Below are 18,467 nucleotides of genomic sequence, written 5' to 3'. Positions count from 1 at the left end.
GATGGTTACAAGGAGCTGGATGCAGATATTAACAGATCGTGTTCACAGAGGTGGTTAAATGGGTGCCAAAGTCTTACGAGTAAGCGTCACAGAGGCCCCCACTTCTGGAACCTAGGAAGTGAGAATACTAACCCATGTTAGAGAGTTCCAGGGGATGCTGAATCCTCAGAGGACACAGAAAAGCTAATCTGGAAGCAGGAATCTCAGAGGAAAACCGGTTTGTAGGCAGGAGGCTGGGGAGGGGACCGCAGCAGCAGAAAACCCTGACACTTCTTGTCCTTTATTTACCTTCCTCTCTACCTACCGCTGGCCCACGTTACACCAGCCCTCACAGCTAGAACACTCGCAGAAAAGGGAGCAAGCGGACCGGCTTTTTTCAACTCCCCGCGGAAGTACTCTCACCGGAACTCCTCCGTTTTTGCGCTTTCCCATTGGCGGAAGCTTCCGCCAGCTCCCAGTAGCTTCCGCCCACGACTAGATTGGGCGGAGCTTTCCCTGGAAGTCACTTCCGCTAAACCCCGCCCCTCGTTCCCCTTTTGGCCACTTCCGGCACCGGGCCCCGCCCACTCCTTGTGGCCCCGCCCCCTTCCCGCCCCGGGCCGGCAACCCGGCCCCGCGGCGCCGCTTCCGGTGCGGGCCCCGCCCCGGCTGTGGCCCCCGGCTGCGGAGAACTCTGAAACGCAGCTGCCGCGCCGGGGCCTGAGTGACCGCCTCCTGCGCCGCCGGCGGACCCGGAGCGCCCCGCACAGGTAAGCCGCGCGGGGTCCGTCTCTCTCAGCCTGGGCAGGAGCGGGTGCTGTGGCAGGTGGAGGGAACGGAGGAGTAGAAGGGAAGGCAGGTGTGTAGCGGCAGACGTGAAGGCGCGGGCCGGCGGAGCACTGGGGGCCGCGGAGGAAAAGTGAGAGCGCTGGGAGGAGCCCAGAAGCGCCCTCGCCCATTAGGGTGATTTGAGATAAAGGGATGGGAAGAGTGAGGGGCCCCTGGAAACGGAGAGAGCAAAGATAAGGTGGCGTTGGGACGATCTAAGAAGAGCCAGCGGATTGGCTTGGGGGTGGAGGGGGGCTTGGTAGAGGTAAAAGGGATAGAGTTGGGTTGGGGGGGTGTAAAGAATGGCGGGGTGATGGATGTATGGGGTAAAAGGGGGCTGGCAGAGGGATCTGAACGAAGGTAGAAGGAATGGTGGGCGAGGCGGGCTTCAAAGCTGCAAGGAGTCCGTTGCGCCCGTCTTGCAGGTCCGGGAACTTGAGGGGAAATGGGGGAGGGGGCCGTGTGAAGGGATGGAGTGGTTTAGATTTTTGAGACCTAAGTTTTCTAAAAGTAGGCAGGTGGTATTGTTGTTTGGATCTACTAGCTGCTTAGGGTCGGGGGGAAGATGGGCTCTTTGGGGGAGGGTGTACGCATTGAGTTGTAGAACTGAGTCATCTCAGTCTTCCTAAAGAGGCTGTGAGATACCCCCCCACCCCTCCCCGCTGGGGACAGCATACAGAGAAGATGGTGCCACAAGAGGAGAAACAGTTGTTCGATGACTGGCAGGACTTGTTTGAAAAATTATCCCGCTTGTGATCGATTGATGTTATAATGTTATAATGAGAATGAAAATGACCACCGAATTCTTTACTTTTCCTTATTCTTTTGTTTACTTTTCTTTGATGCAGATTCTTTTTATCTTAAATGAACACTTTTTGCAACTGGATTTAACGTGGGTGTAAACCTTTTCATGCTTTGTTACGCTATAAAAAGGGCTATAGCAGAATGAAAGTATTGCTGCAGGCATAACTCACACTTTCTAAAGTGCGAAGAGAGGAAGTAGAGGCAGTAAGAGGCAAATTGGAATTTGAATTTTTCACAGAATGCAAAAGACGAACGAAGTGCTTCTAAGATTAAACAGAAAATGAAAATTAAAAAAAAAAAATTTTTTTTTTTTGGCCTAGCTTTAAAAGTTGTACCTTTTCAATCTGTTAAAAAAAAATACATAAATCCAAGCAGTTGATTTTGCTAGGGGTGTGATTACTTCCCCGTGAGTTTTTGAAGATGCTAAGACATTTAGGTTTCTTTCTTTCTTGAAGTCTTTCTGCCCAATCCTTAAACAGTGGAACAGGACATTTATCAAATGTATCAAGTCCCAACCTGTGCACCGCTGCTGCTGCTCTTATGTGCTGATAGTACTGCACGCCATGTTGCAAGTGCCGCTCACCTAACATTTGCCCATGCATAGTAACCCATTCAGTTGCGGAGACTTGCTGAGGAAACATAACTCAAATGAGGTTTGCTGGGGGTGGTGGCCTGAAAAGGAGGAAGGGAAGAGGGGGGCTGGTTAGAGGAGGAGAGGGTGTGAAAGGGGTGTGTGTTTGGAGACTGATTGGTAAGAATGCTGATAAACCTGCCCCCAGAATACTTTTGGCCTGAAAGCCTTTCCTTTTTGTATTTGTCGTAGAATGTCATAGAAGTGAATCAGAAAGAAAGGGGATGTGAAGAGACTGTTTTTAAAAAGCTAGACTTTTTAAAAAAGAAGCTTTAAAAAAAAATTAAAAAAATTTTTAAAGGAGCTTTGACTTGTTTAGATGATATTGATACCTGTTTCCAATTAATTAAAGCTTAAAAATCTCCAGAGGAATCCCCCCTCCCCCGTTTGTTTTTGAGTTGATGATTGCAATTTGAGAACTCTTGCCTCCTTTCGTGTTTCATTCTCTCATGTGGTTGAAATTGGATTCTTTTTGAGGCTATAATGTCCAGTTAGCATTGGCTCAGCCCACTCAAAAAGCAGGCTGGCCATTTATTCTGGGAAATTTTAAAAGTTTAAACCCAAGGGGAGTTTGCTAGGTTCTGCTCTTCTATGAGAAAAATCTTTGTGTCTGCCTGATAACTCTGTCTTGCTTTGATGGTAATATCTTTCTCTGATGGCCCTGGGAACATAAGCAATAGTCTCTTTCTTGTAGGCAGGCCTTTTTTCCCCTTTTTTATTGTGGTTTTCCTACTCACAACCTCTGTACAGTGCAAACCCAGTTGCTTTTTCAGTAATAAACAGATTAGTGTTTGATAATGTTGAGGAAGAGAGATCAGAACACAGATGTTTGCAGACTTCATGTCATCTAGGTTTACTTTGTTTTAAACCCACCAGTTGTCCAGCACTACTGAGATTCATCCCATATTTCTCCTCTTAAATCCTGTTCCTCTTCCTCACACTTTTTCTTACCCACCTACCACCCCTCCCCAAACTCCCACTACTCACGTTTACCGGCACATGTTTAATGTTCAGAATTCATGCCCTTTACTGGAGCAAAGAAGACGTCTTTTTTTCCCTAAATTATTTGTGTATGTATTTTTGGCTGTGCTGGGTCATCGCTGCTACACTTTCTCTAGTTGCGGTGTGCGGGCCTCTCTTTATGGGCTTCTCTTGTTGCAGAGCACTGGCTTCAGGGCACACGAGCTTCGGTAGTTGCAGCACGTGGGCTCAGTAGCTGTGGCTCCCGGGTTCTAGAGCCACAGGCTCAGTCGTTGTGGTGCACAGGCTTAGTTTCTCTGGGGCATGTGAGATCTTCCCAGACCAGGGATTGAACCCAGGTCTCCTGCCTTGGCCGGCAGATTCTTTACCACTGAGCCACCAGGGAAACCCAGAAAACCTCTTTATACCTATTTTACATCTTTTTTTTTCCCCTTTCTTTCTCCTGTGTGGTTTCTATTAATCACATAAAGGTTTAGACCCCGTGTGCCTGTCGGGCTGTGCCCAGGTTCGGAGCCATGCCAGTTTGTGGGTGAAACTCGAGGCAGTGATGGAGCCACTGCACCCTCAGCAGAAGCAGCCGCCGCCGCCGCCGCAGCCACCCCACCTGGCTCCTCTGCAGATGGATGCCAGAGAGAAGCAGGGGCAGCAGATGAGAGAAACCCCGTTCTTGTACACCCAGAAGCTGGTCACACAGCAGACTCACCTTTCTGCCACACCTGGGAGGCCTTCTGGCAGCCCTGCCCTGGGTCCCTCAGCCAGAGTTCCACCGGCCACTGCAGGGGCCCGAGTTTTTGAACGGAGCAAGGTGAACTCAGAGCCTGAGGAAGAGGAAGGAGGTTTGGAAGGTGAGGATGGGGATGATGAAGTTGCAGAGGTGCCTGAGAAACAGACCCAGGCTGCTTCAAAATATTTTCATGTGCAGAAGGTGGCTCGCCAAGACCCCAGAGCAGCTCCCTTACCTGGTCTGCTCCCAGCACCAGGGCTCGCACCCCATGGACAGCAAGCTAAAGAAGACCATACCAAAGATGCTTCGAAAACCTCTGCTTCAGTCTCTGCGGCAGGGCAGCCGGGCTGGAACCTGGATGAGCAGCTCAAGCAGGTCAGTCTTTCCTCTTGGGAGTTTATTTGTTCCCCTGAAAGGCTAGCCAGGGAGGGGTACTGGACTGCCAGGGTGCGTGCCAGTCTGTGTCTTCTCAGCCTCCTTCAGTGACCAGCAGCCTAGACAGAGACAGACCTTGAGTTTTTCCCTCATAGTTGTTTTCTTGATTAGAGCAGTGAAATGTGTAAGTTACTCCTAAAATAGATAGTTCCAAGTTTAATGGGAAAGATTGTCAATGCAGTCTTTTTTGGGGAGGAGGGTTGAGGAAGAATGAAGTTGCAACAGTGTTATGAGGGATATCTAAAAATGAGATGTATGACTCCAATTTCAGATTTTTAGTAGTAGTATGATAAGAGAACTGTCTTGCCTAAGATAGTGTCTTAGCCCCAGGCTAACCCAGGATCAAGCTTTTTAAGGGCAATTTTGTTGTTCTGCTGCTAAATGTGGCTGATGGGAAGCTGTTGCATTGTGTATATTTTCCAGCAGAGAGCCTTGTAGACGTGATTTCATCTCACCCTTCTTAAACCTTCTCTGAAACATGGAAGGGTAGACCTCACAATTTTCTTTTTATTTTGCTGTGCTGCTCGGCTTGCAGGATCTTAGTTACCCAACCAGGGATTGAACTCAGACCAGGCACTGAAAGCACTGAGTCCTAAGCACTGGACCACCAGGGAGGCTCTCACAATTCTCTTTTAGCCAAGGCAAGCTTCAGTGATTCCTACACAAGGCAGAGCTTGAGAGTCATCTAGGGAGAGCTCCAGAATAGTTTTTAAAAATATTGACTCCAGGGTCCTAATGAATTAATTCAGGAGGTGGAGCCTAAGGACTCTGTGCTTTCTTTGCCTTCTGCTGCTGCTTGTCTTTCTGACTTGCCATGCTCCTTTTCTTCACCCAAAGAATGGGAGTGATGATCAGGTCTTCTAGGCCAAGTGACTTGGTGCGAAGGCAGGGAGTTCATAATAAAGCTGATAATATTTGGGTACTCCCTGTAAGCACATATACTTCTTTTTTTTCCCTGAAAAATACTTACTTATTTATTTGGCTTTGCGGCTCTTAGTTGAGGCATGTGGGGTCTTTAGCTGTAGCATGTGAACTCTTAGTTGCCGTATGCAGGATCTAATTCCCTGACGAGGGATGGAACCTGGTCCCTCTGCGTTGGGAGCTCAGAGTCTTGGCCCCTGAACCTCCAGGGAAATGCGCAGCATATATACTTCTTGTGGTCCAATGATGCTGTTTAGAAATCAGTTGTGAAGAGCTATGGATTTACATAGGGCACCAAGAAGCCATATGAGAACGGTCCTTTGTAGGCTGAAAAATCAGCGTCTTTGTATCCAGGAGTCCTACCTATGCAGTTGATCTGAGCTTTACAGTAGCAGTGTTTGCAGTAGATTCCAGAGCCAGCAAAGTGGGTTCAAATACCCTCTCTTCCATCTGTTACCCTTGTGATCTTTCAGTAGGGCTCTTAATTCCTTTGAGCCCTCTGTGAAATAGAAATACCGAAGCGTACCTCCAAGGATGTTGTGAAGATTAACAGAACTAGCTCACGGTGGTAGCAGTGCCCCAGGTGCTTTTTCATGCACACAGTGCCATCCTCCGCTGCCGCTCCACAGACATGCTAGGAAGCAGGGGAGACACCGAGAGGCACAGAGGTTTCCCCTCTGATCACCAGGAAGGTGGTGGCAGAGCTCGGACTAGGATCAGAGAGTCCTAGCTTCCCCGACAGCAGCAGCCTGGCTGCCAGCCCAGACCCGCCTCCCGGCTGATTGCTTTGGTTTAGCAAAACATCTGTGACTTGCCGGCAGCCCCCGAACTGCTGTGTGGTTGGCAGAGTTCCACGCCGGCCGCTGAGTCAGCTCCTAGCGGGAGCCCGCCCTGACAGCACTGGGAAAGTTCAGGCCCGAGGCGGCTGGGCTGCCCCTGCCTTGGCAGCTGGCCAGCCTCTGCGTGTGTGCGGTCGTTCCTAGAAAGTGCAGCCTCGTGCGAGGAACAAGTGGAGCTCCAGTGCCTGTCTGTCTTCAGGAAGTGCAGCAGGTGTTGAGGTCAAGCCATGAGAGCGTTGAAGAAAGAAACTCTGCAGAAGTGGCCTGTGGGTGCACACGTGTGTGCCGTGGCCGGCACCCAGCGCCGGCTCTCAACAGCATCAGCCCCGGGCCTGTGCGGCTCAGGGCTCAGGAGGCTGGCTCTTGGCTTCTGAAACCTGAGTTCATTTTAAATTTCCGAGGCATGCTCACTAATTATAGACTGCCTGACAGAGCACTTGCCAGAATGTGTTTAAATGCCAGTGTGTGTGTGCTTAGTTGCTCAGTCATATCTGACTCTTTGTGACCCCATGGACTGTAGCCCACCAGGCTTCCTCTGTCCATGGGGATTCTCCAGGCAGGAATACTGGAGTGGGTTGCCATGCCCTCCTGCAGGGGATCTTCCCAACCCAGGGATCGAACCCAGGTCTCCTGCATTGCGGGCAGATTCTTTACCATCAGAGCCATGTAGCTGAGGCCTAATCTTTCACCCTAAATTTACCCTCCCCCTGAATTTGGAGATCAAGAGCTGGGTTAGGGGGTCACAGGGTAAGAATGACTTCAAACTTCAGACGTGCACGTTCTTTTCTCCTTTTGAATTTAAGTTTTCAACACTGATTTGGTCTATGCCCTCCCTTTGTCTAATCCTGCTTCTGAAAGTGGTAGTTAATGTGCTTGGGGATTTTAAAAACTTTTTAGCTGTGCTTTGGAAAGGGGACTAAAAAGATGATATTCCTAGAGAGAACCTGTAAAAACTATTACAAACTAAGACTAGCTTTTTAAAAATGTATTATTATTCCAAGTCTTGTTTCTTACACATTTAACTTCTAGAGAGCAGAAAAAGATCTTATTAATGTGTGACGGTGTCCATTCTGTTCTCTCACACAACAGACTTCTACAGAAGCTTCTTGGGTCAGGCCCGTACTCCGGGGGCTAAGGCCTCTGCTTCTCCCTTGAAGAGCCCTCCAGCTAGGTTTAGCAGAGGGAGTGTGGAAACCTAAAGGGGAATTGAGTCTTGGGTTGTAACAATTTTATTCTGTCCTGAGTCAGTTAAAGCCCAACTGCCCAATCTGAGCTCTGCTGCAGATATTTTAAAACAGTTTTGTTTCAGCTATTCATACACCAAGATAAAGTTGATTTTGTCTGCAGCATAGCTAACATAGCTTGGTAAATCAACAGGAACACTCAGAAGTATTTTAGAAGATTTAAGGGTGCTGTGGGGGACTACAGCAGGCATCTGCCAACTACAAAGCAAAATTTGAAAAGTTTAAGGGCTCCACAGCTTATCTTTTGTTTCTGAAATCATTTTATAGCCTGTAAAGCCAAAATTATTTGATGTTTTCTCCTTGAAGAAACTCATAGAAAATAATTCATTCTGTATTCATGGTGGAATCCATTTAGATCAGTGTTACTCAAATGGAGACTATCTCCTCATCCCCTCCTGCTCCCAGGGGATGTTTGGCAATGTTGGGAGATATGTTTAGTTGTCATGACCGGGGCAGGTGGAGTTGTGCTGCTGGGACAGAGTGTGTAGCGGCCAGGGATACTGCCACACATCCTGCAATGCCTAGGACAATTCCCCAACAAAGAATTACCTGGCCCCAAATGTCAGTAGTGCCAAGGTTGAGAAACCCTGCTCTAGATTGTGTAATTAGAAAGTGAACAGAGACGCTCTGCTTTCATCAGACACTGCCCTAGATGCTTCCTTTGTGTCTTGATCTTGGTAACTGAAGTGTTTGGCAACCTGGAGTTTTCTTCACTTCTGATTTCAGTATCCGTGTTGAGTTTATGTCTTCTCCCATCATCATGTGGGTGAACAGACTGTCCATTACTTGGAAAAGGATTGGGACCTACAAATTTATGCTCTGTCAGTGAGTTCTTCCAGCCCAATGTTTCCTGATATCTAAGATGTCAGTGTTGACTTGTGAGAGAACTTGGTTGCCCTTCTAGATGTGAACCCCAAAAGGTCAAGGCATAAATACTCAGCAACCTTGTTATGTATTAAGAGATGTGCTTATTAAATCAGCATTAGTTTTGGAACCTAAAGAAGTGGGTTTAAATCCTGTCTCCACTGTTTGCTATAGCACTTGAGATGGATGTCCTCTCCTACCATTCTGAACCCATGCTTCCATCTTTCCCAGAGGATGATAATCCTCTCTTGCTATCCTCGGGGAACAATTTTAAAGATATTACAAAGGTGGAAGAAGAGAATATGAGTGTGAAAAATCTTCCTAAAATGTATGCCATGATGCAAAGGTTAGGTTGAATTGTCACTAGCGCCTAAATGCTTTTTGAAGCTGTAACTTTTTAGTTTTTACTACCTTTAGGAGTACGATGTTGCATAAACCTTAGTGCTCTAAAACTGTGACCAAACTCTAGTATTCTGGGGTTCTCTGAAGCATTTCAGGGTTATGTGAGCTAAAGCCATTGCATTTTTGAAGCTGCTTCTTTCCATGTTAGAATAGGGATATTTCTCCTTTAGGTAGAAGTAAGCTTTATGTTGAATTCTTATAAATACTTGGTTAGGGACTTAGTGACTCATCCCTTCATGTCTCTCTACACCCATCCCTTCCTAATTTTCAGGACTTGTTCCATCAGTGAGCCCATTTCCCTGACTCTTTAAGTCTCCTTTAATCAGTAAATCTGCCCAATTCAGTTGCTACCAGGGAACGAGAAGTCACTGTTTATTTTTTTAATTTTTGTTTACTTATCTTCTGGCTGCGCGGGGTGGCTTGTAGAATCTTAGTTCCCCAACCGGGGATCACACACAGGCCTCAGGAGCAAAAGCACAGAATCCTGACCACCGGCCTGCCAGGGAATTCCGGAGAAGTCACTTTTTAAAAACTTTCTCTTGATTGCACATCTCCTTCCAGCGCGTTGTGTAGTCCAGACTGTCCTCCCACTTGCCATAACGAAGCTTCCAGAGGAATGGCTTGCATGCCTCACCTTGTTTGTCACCTTCTGCTCACTCCTCAACACACTTCCGTCTGGACTGTCTCTTGTGTATATATCCCTGAAGCTCCTCTGGGTAAGGCCTCCCATGGATTACCATGTTACTAAGCCCTGCCTGCCCTCACCTCCTGTGATTTCTCTGCAGTATTCAGGAGAATTCAGTGGGCTCCTCTCCTTGAAACATTTTCTTTTTTGCTTTCTGTAGTCCCATCCGTTGGTTTATTTTCTGTGATCTCTTTCTCTTCTGTCTAAACCTCTAGAACTCCAAGTTCCGCAGGGCTTAGTTTTAAACCCTCCTCTCTTTATGCTTCCCCTGGGCAATTTCTTTCACTTTGATGACTTTAAATACTACCCGCAAGCCATTGATTCCAAAGTATATTGTTTGAGCCCATGTTTCCATTCTGAGTTCAGTGGGTGTTTTATTAGATGTTTTCCTGGCACCTCAAGTTTAATGTATATAACTCTTACTTTCTAACCTACTCCCCCACGATTATTTCCTCCTTTATTTTGCTTCATGGTAAAGGGCATTTCTACCCAGTTGGTCATTCAGAAACTTAGCGCTGACTGTCTTTGTATACCTGCTACTCTGTCACTCCATCTGGTGATGTCCATCACCAGGTCTTGTGAATTCTCTCATCTAAATATCTAGAGTCCTGCCACTTCTTTCCTCCACCGTCACCTGCTTAATCCCAGCGATTTACTGCTGTAGCTATCAACAAGTTTCTGTGTCTTCCTCCCCCAGTCTAATTCTCCACACAGCAGCTAGAGTCATCTTCTAAAAACCAAATCAGATTATGTCACTCCTTTAATGCCCTTCAAGTTTTTTGGCAGTTGCTGTAATTGTAAAAGCCAGAACCTGCATAATCTGATCCTGCCTGCCTCTCCAGCCGTATTTTTGCCAATATCCTGACCTATCACTGTACTCCAGCCACCCTGGCCTTTGCATATGCTGGTTTTTCTGCCTAAAATACTCCTCCCCAGCCTTCTGTTTTCACCTTAAACATCACTTTCTCGGAGGCACTGTTAGTGTGGGTCATGTTCTACCTTGGAGATATGGCAGATTTGGTTGTGAATATCACTATGCAATAAAGTCACATGAATGTTTTGGTTTCCCAGTGCCTGTAAAAGTTGTGTTTACATTTTACTGTAGTCTGCTAAGTGTGCGGTAGCATTATGTCTAGAAGAAACAGTGTACATACCTTAATTTTAAAATGCTCTATTAAAAAAATGCCATAATCTGAGCCTTCAGCAAACTGTAACCTTTTTGCAATAGTAATGTCAAAGATCACTGATCATAGATCACCATAACAAATATAACAGTGATGAAAAAATTTTTAATATTTTGAGAACTACCAAAATGTGACCCAGAAGACATGAAGTGAGCAAAGGCTGTTGGGAAATGGCACCGATAGATGTGTTCAATGCGGGGTTGTCACAGACCTTCAATTTGTTAAAAAAAAAAAATGCAGTATCAGCAAAGCACAGTAAAGCAGAGCACGATAAAATGAGGTTTGCCTGTATTGGCTGTAACTGAACATTGTGCTTTTATATTTGTGTGGTTTATTTGTTTGATAGCTGATTCCTGTACTCAGTGGTGAGCACCAAGAGGATGGGGATGTGTTCTGCTTATGTCTTGTGTCCCAGCACCGGCAGAATAATAGGAGATATTATTATGCCCTGCATAAATATTTGTTTCTTCTACTTTCTTTTAATTTGCTCTGTTTTATTTTTTTTATGTGAATAGTACCATTTCATTTCTTTAAAAAAAAAATACTATGTTTTAGAGCAGTTTTAGGCTCACAGCAAAATTGAGCAGAAAGTACAGTGATTTTTTCATACGCTCCCTGCCCCCACACATGCCTGCGTGCACCAGAGTGCTGCATTTGTTACAGTTGATGAACCAACAGTGACACATCATTATCACCCAGAGTCCATCGTTTTACACTAGGGTTCACTCTTGTTATACATTCTGTGGGTTTTGACAAACATGTGACATGAACCCACCATTATAGCAACATACAGACTAGTTTTGCCGCCCCCCAAATCCTCTGCTCCACCCATTCATACCAGCCTTTTCAGATTGACTGCTTTCACTTAGTATTAATAGTATGCATTTAAGTTTCCTCCATGTCTTTTCATGGCTTGATAGCTCCTTTCTTGTTAGCACAAGTAATATTCCATTTTCTGGATGGCCGCAGTTGATCCATTCATCTACTGAAGGACATCTTGGTTGCTTCTAAGTTTTGTCATGTATGAATAAAACTACCATAAACATCTGTGTATAGGTTTTTGTTGATAGAAGTTTTGAACAACAAGGAGCACGGTTGTTGGATTGTGTTAAAAGAACGTGTTTAATTTTGTAAGAAACTGCCAAACTGTCTTCCAAGAGTGGCTGTACCCTTTTGCATTCCTACCAGTAGTGAATGAATTCCTGTTGCTTCACATCCCTATCAGCATGTGTTAGTATCTGTGTTGGGGATTTTTTTTAATTGACGTTTTCATTGAGATGATTGTATATTCACATGCAGTTCTAGGAAATAATTAAGAGAGATCCTATACACTTTGTCCAGTTTCCCCAATGGTAGCATTTCATAAAACTGTAATATATGATGACAACCTGAATCTTGACATTGATGGGATCCACTGATCTTATTTAGATTTCCTAAATTTTACTTGTATTCTGTGTGTCTGTCCTGCTTTTTAACCCTATTTCATTATGTGTTTGACAAATCTTCTGAAATTCTTGTTACTTAAAAAAAATGCATTTGAAGCTGCTGCTTTCTCTCAAGGTTGCGCTTTTGCTATATCCCACCAGTTTGGATGTGCTTCCATTGGTTAGTACAAAATCTTGGTTGTGATTGCTTCTTTAACCTGTGGGGTTTTTCAAAAGTATTTTTTAGTTTACGAATATGTGAGTTTTATCTTTTCAAAAGTATAATTTTATAACTTATAATTAAGCTCTAACCATTGGTGTTAGAGAACTGGTGTAGTGTCAATTTTCTGGAATTCATTATGATGTCCTTTGTGTTGACCTTATATATGATCAGTTTTTATAAATTATTCATGTGTGCTTGGAAAGAATGTATACTGTCTATTTGATAGACATGGGGTTGTATATCTGTTGGATCAAGCTTTTTAATTGTGTTATTCATGTCTTATCTTTAATTGTGTTATTCATGTCTTACCTTTACTAAGTTGTGTTTGTGTGATCACTTTCAGAAAGAGGTGAATTAAAATAATCCAGTATGAGACTGGCTTTCTTTTGGTTAGTATCTTGAGACCATATGTAAAAAACTTAAAAATCTCTGTCTTTTTTATTAGGTTAATTTAATCCATGTAGTTAGTGAAAGTGAAAGTTGCTTACGTCCCACGTTTTGCGACCCAGGCCAGAATCCTGGTATGGGTAGCCTTTCCCTTCTTTAGGGGATCTTCCCAAGCCAGGGATCAAACCCAGGTCTCCTGCATTGCGGGCGGATTCTTTACCACCTGAGCTCTCAGGGAAGCCATGTAGTTAGTTATTAGGACTGGTGATGCCTATTTACCGATTTCTGCCTTCTAACTTTGAATTTCCAGTTTTACTATGCTTTTACTTTGCTTCTTGTTTTTTCCTCTTCTGTCTTTTGTTCATTTAATTGATTGAATTTTCTTTAATCAACCTTTTTCTCTTTTACTGGCTTAGAAATTATGCATTTTTTTTTTTAACCTCACCATTACTTCTTGCATGACATTCTTCCCCTTTGGCTGTCTTCTTCCCTTATGGCTCAGCTGGTAAAGAATCCGCCTGCAATGCAGGAGACATGGGTTCGATCGCCTGGATTGAGAAGATCCCCTGGAGAAGGGAAAGGCTGCCCACTCCAGTGTTCCGTCCTGGAGAATTCCATGGGCTGTATAGTCCATGGGGTGGCAAAGAGTCAGAAACGACTGAGCGACTTTCACTTTCGTCCTTTCCTTGTTTAGTAACTATATACAGTAAACTCAGTCTTGGTACTGAAAAAATTTCTTTTAGATATATATCTTTCTTTATCTTGCCTCTATTCTTGTACCATTGTTCATAGCTTTAGATTCTAGAGTGACCATTATTTGTCTTAACACTTTGAGGATATGGTCCCGTTTATCTCCTAATAACTATTTTTGCTATTGAGAAGTCTATTGTCAGTTTGTCACCTTTGTGAATCTTTTTTCCCTCTTTTTTAGCTTTAAATTTTTTTCTGACTCTGCTGTTGCCCTTGTATTATACTAGTGTTCTGGATTTGAACATATTTTTATTTACCCCACCTGGGCCTTAATCTGCTCCTTCAACTTGATGTTTCCTTCCCACCTTGGCTCCTATTTTTCCTTGACCACTATTCTATGAGAAGTATTTGAACCTTCTCTTTAGCCTTCCTAGTAGCTTTTCTTGTATAACCTAATCTCTTTATGTCTTTCTCCTGCATTCTGGAATATTTTCACATTCTGTTTTCCAGTGTCTGATTCTCTCTTCAGCTCTGTCTATACTGCTTAACCAAAAAAGCAGTTATCTTAATATTGTGTTTTAATTTCTATTCTCTTTTTTGGTTTAAAAAAAACTGCCTCTTCTTACCATATGGTTTCAATTTCTTCCTTTAGCTCTTTGAACTTCTTCAACTTTTAAAAAACTTTTTATGATGGGCTTGTTAAAAACTTTTTATTATGAGAATTTCATATATACAAAAGAAGGAAATGGTAATGAACCACCTGTGTCCTTTGCCCAGCTTTCAGCAGTTACCAGCATTCTGTCACTCTTTCAGCATGCTTGTTTTAAAGATGCTTTTAGATTATTATTATCTCTAATTTTCGGAGTTCAAGTTCTCCTTATGTCATGTCAGTCTCCCCTCTGATGGTTTATTTCCTCTTGCAGCGGTTTGTTTTTGTTTTTCAACGTAAGCCTGTTTTGAGTTGGGATTAGTTTCCGTGGGATTCCCATGTGTTTTGGATTATGGAAGCATTCTGAAGGGGAGTTTTGTTTTCTTCTCTGCTGGGGCCCTACAAATTTAGCTGGTTGCCATTGGTTTGAGGTGTGTGTATTTGAAGTCTACAACTGTACCTCCACATCTGTATAGTCTGTGGGGTCACAAAGAGTCAGACACGACTGAGCGACTTACACTCCCTCTGTACCTGGCAAGAGCCCGAATTTCCATTTTCTTATGAACCCTCTTTTTCCACGAGGCCCCTCGCAGATGGCAAGGTTCCTGGCTGCTTCTCCAGGTTGGTGAGCAGTTTTTTAGGCTCCAGTTCATGACATGGGTGGGGCAGTGGTGTGGAAATATAGTCCTTCCTGGCCTCTAGCTTTAGGAATTTATCTCAGCTCTGGTTTTTGGCATGCAGGGGGCCTGTAGCCTGGACTCTTCTTCCTTAGGGGTGATTAATCCCCAGTCCTCAGCCCTCTGCTTTTAAGAACTATATCTGGGTGCTTTCTCCCTTGAGTCCTTCAGCTTTGGCGCCTGCTCACTAGTTTCTCTGATTCCTCCCTTTTTGTTTATGACACAGTAGACTCCGCTTTCCTTCTTGGTTTCAAGCTTAGCTGCATGTGTAAGGGGTGTGGAGTGTTAAATTTTATCAAACATTTCTAGTGGGGTTTTCTTTGGAGACAAGAAGGAGGTAGAGTTGCTCTACATCAGATTATTCTCGCTCAAGATTTTGCTTGCTACTTTGGTTTTTCGTTGGTTTTTTATCGCTTCAGCATTTCTACCTCTCCTGTGCTGGGTGTCTGCCTTATTGCAGTGAGTTGTGTGAAGTAGGCCCTGATAGTCGCCCCCCCTTTACATGTTTGTTTTATTTTACAGGTGAGGAAAGAAGGGTGAAATGGGCTACTTGTGGTCTCAGAGTTGGGAGGCTGGGCTGTGAGCACAGGTGGTCCAGCTTCTGCCTCCATGCCTCTTCTCTTAATATTCCAGAGAGAGCAGGGCAAACATAATCTTTTCTCAGTTGTTTCATTAGCTAAAAGTAACTATTTTTTCTGATTTTCCAAGTAATTCAGACACATTTTAGAAAATATGAAAATTTGTAAGGAAGGGACTTCCTGGTAGTCCAGTGGCTAAGACTCCACACTCCCAATGCAGGGAGTTCTGGTTCAGTCCCAGGTTGGGAAACTAGATCCCACATGCCGCAGCTAAGACCCAGCACAGCCGAATAAATAAATATTTTTTAAAAAATTTGTATGGCAGAGGCCATCACAATATTGTAGAGTAATTAATCCTCCAATGAAATAAGTAAATTTTTAAAAATTTGTAAAGAAGAAAATATAGTCAACCACATAACTTCAGTATAAATGTTAACTTTTTTTGTATTGTGTGCTTTTCAAAAAATGCCTATTATAGGCACTTTGTTGTTGTTGTTTTATTTTTGTGTTCAGCTTTTATTACCTGATAGCCCATGAGCAATTTTTATAATTTAAATTTATTTTGAAGTGTTGTTTTAAAATAGTTTTATTTTTATAAAAGATATCACAAGTTATATTGACTCAATTTTTAAGATACAGAAACACATAAAGCAAAAGTCAGCCTTACCTTCCACAGGTCATTGTTTGGTCTATACCTTTGCAGAGTATTGTCTCTTCACAAATAACCTTTATTTGTTTTTAAGAGATATAGAAGTTTTACAACTTAGTTTTTTACTCAGTATTATGACTATCTTTTCACACGTTTATAAAGATCTATTTCTTAGTGTTTTTATAATCATATCAGAATTATTGAAGTAATGTTGAATAGATGCTCATGAAAAATTGAAACAATATAGAAAAATACAGGAAAAATGCGGAGTAAAAATGTATAGTTTTTAGAAATACAGTGTCTGGTTGCCTCCTTTGCTCTCCCCCAGCCGATCCTCCCATCCCAAGGGAGGCCGCAGTTAGGACTGAATCAGCCTCTGTGACTGTTCCTGTGTATTTACCTATTTAGTGTGTGACCACAGAATGTGTGAGTATATGTGTTAGGTATAAATGCGGACTGTGTTTGTAGATGCTGTTTGACCCTTTGCCCTTCTGTCTGTGTTGCTGTGGTAGGCTAGATTAGATATTCTAGAAGTTAGAATCTGCTCACTCTGCAGGTATATGTATATGACTGTCTTTTCATATGTTTATTTGCCTTTTGTATTTGTTCTGTGACTTACCCTGCCTTTGCTCATTTTTCTTTTTTTTTTAAACTAAAAAACACAGGATTTACTCTAACACATTTTTAAGTATATAGTTATTATTATTAGCTCTAAGCACAGTGTTGTACAGCAGATCTTTAGAACTTTTCTATTTTGCTTGACAAAGTTATACCCATTAAGCTTCCCATTTCTTAACCTCCCACCCCCGCCCCAGGCCCTGGTAACCACCATTCTACTTTTTCCTTTCTTTTCTTGAAATTTACTTATTTACTTGGCTGCGCCACGTCATAGTTGCAGCCTGAGGGATCTTTAGTTGCGGCATGTGAACTTTTAGTTGTGGTAATGTAGTTTTCCTGACCCGGAATCAAAGCTGGGCTCCCTGCATTGGGAGCCCAGAGTCTTAACCGGTGGACCACCAAGGAAGTCCCCACCATTCTACTTTCTTCTTCACTGAGTTTACTTTAGATACTTCATACAAATGGAATCACACAGTATTTGTCCTTCTCAGAGTGGTTTATTTCACTTTATTTATGCTTATTTACATTTTGGTTGAAATGATTTTTTTGTGTATGATGTAAAATAAGAATCCATTTCTTGAATGTGGATATCCAGTTTTCCCAACACCATTTGTTGAAGGGACTGTCCTTTCTCCATTGTGTATTCTTGGCATCCTGTCAAAAATCAGTTGATGGTTGTGCATGGGTTTATTTCTGGGCTCTATATTCTGTTCTCTTGGTCTGTATGTCTGTCTTTATGCTAGTACCATACTATTTTATTATTGTAGCTTTGTAATATGTTGTGTAATCAGGATGTCTGAGGCCTCAGCTTTGTTCGTCTTTCTCAGGATTGTTTTAGCTATTGGGGTCCTTTGTGGTCCCAAAGAATTTTAGAATTGTTTTTTCTTTTTCTGTTAATATATGCCCTTGGGATTTTGGTCAGGGTTGCATTAAATCTGTAGATCACTTTTGGATAGCATGGACATTCTACAATATTAAGTTCTTCCAATTCATGAACACAGGATGTATTTCCATTTATCTGTATCTCCTTTGTTTTCATTCAGTAATGTTTTGTAGTTTTCAGTGTACAAATCTTTAATCTCTTTAGTAAGATTCATTTTAGGTATTTTGTTCTGTTTGATCATTTGCAAAGTAAATGAGATTGCTTTTCTTAATTTCTTTTTCAGGTTGTTTGTTGTTAATTTACAGAAACAAAACTGATTTTTGTATGTTGATTGGGTATCCTATAGAGTTCATTTATTAGATCTAACAGTTTGTGAGTGTGTTGTATGTGTGGAATCTTTAAAGGTTTCTATTGATTCATGTAAGTGCGTGTCATCGGCCAGCAGAGGTAACGTTATTTTTTTCCTTTCCAGTTTGGATGCCTGTTTACTTCTTTTTCTTGCCTAATTGTTCTAGTTAGGGCTTCCAGTACTATGTTGAATAGAAGTGGTAAGAGTATGCATCATTGCCTTGTTCCTGATCTTAGAGGAAGAGCTTTTAGTTTTTCATCATTGAGTAGGATGTTAGCTAGAGACTCTTCATATATGGCCTTTAAAATGTTGAAACCATTCATTCTTTTCCTAGTTTGTTGAGTATTTTTATCATGGAATGGTGTTAAATTTTGTCAGTTTCTTTTCCTGCATCTCTTGAGATAATCTTGTGATTTTTATCCTTTGTTCAGTTAATGTGGTGTGGCACTTTGATTGATTTTTGAATGTTGAATCGTCCTTGCATTCCAGGGATCAATCCTACTTGGTCATGCTGTATGATCCTTTTAATGTGCTCTCAAATGTGGTTTGCTAGTAGTTTATTAAGGATTTACATCCATATTCGTCAGATAGTTTTCTTGTAGTGGCTTTTTCCGGCTTTGGTATCAGGGTAGCACTGGCCTCATAAAATGAGTTTAGAAGTATTCCCTCCTCTTCAGTTTTTGGGAAGAGTTTGGGAAGGATTGATGTTTTAATTCTCTAAATGTTTGGTAGAATTTACTTGTGAGGCTGTCCCTTCCAGGGCTTTTCTTTGTTGTGAGTTTTTGATGACGATGCAGTCTCCTTACTAATTGTAGGTCT

The 18,467-nt window shown here is 42.8% G+C and overlaps 1 protein-coding gene across 1 annotated transcript in view; it reads left to right on the top strand.

Moving 5' to 3' along the window:
• The first annotated feature begins 658 nt into the window (after positions 1 to 658).
• The window catches only part of ARID3B (AT-rich interaction domain 3B), a 47,882-nt gene continuing 30,073 nt past the window's right edge, over positions 659 to 18,467 (top strand). Inside the window, exons 1-2 of the mRNA XM_052659699.1 lie at positions 659 to 749; positions 3,694 to 4,322. Of these exons, the coding sequence (XP_052515659.1) occupies positions 3,771 to 4,322 (552 nt within the window). The 5' untranslated portion in view covers positions 659 to 749; positions 3,694 to 3,770. The remainder of the gene's footprint in view (positions 750 to 3,693; positions 4,323 to 18,467) is intronic.

This window comes from Budorcas taxicolor, chromosome 21, assembly GCF_023091745.1.
Source record: "Budorcas taxicolor isolate Tak-1 chromosome 21, Takin1.1, whole genome shotgun sequence".
NCBI classification, from domain to species: Eukaryota; Metazoa; Chordata; class Mammalia; order Artiodactyla; family Bovidae; genus Budorcas; species Budorcas taxicolor.
Note: the sequence above shows the minus strand (reverse complement) of the source record. Positions and strands in the feature narration are given on the sequence as shown.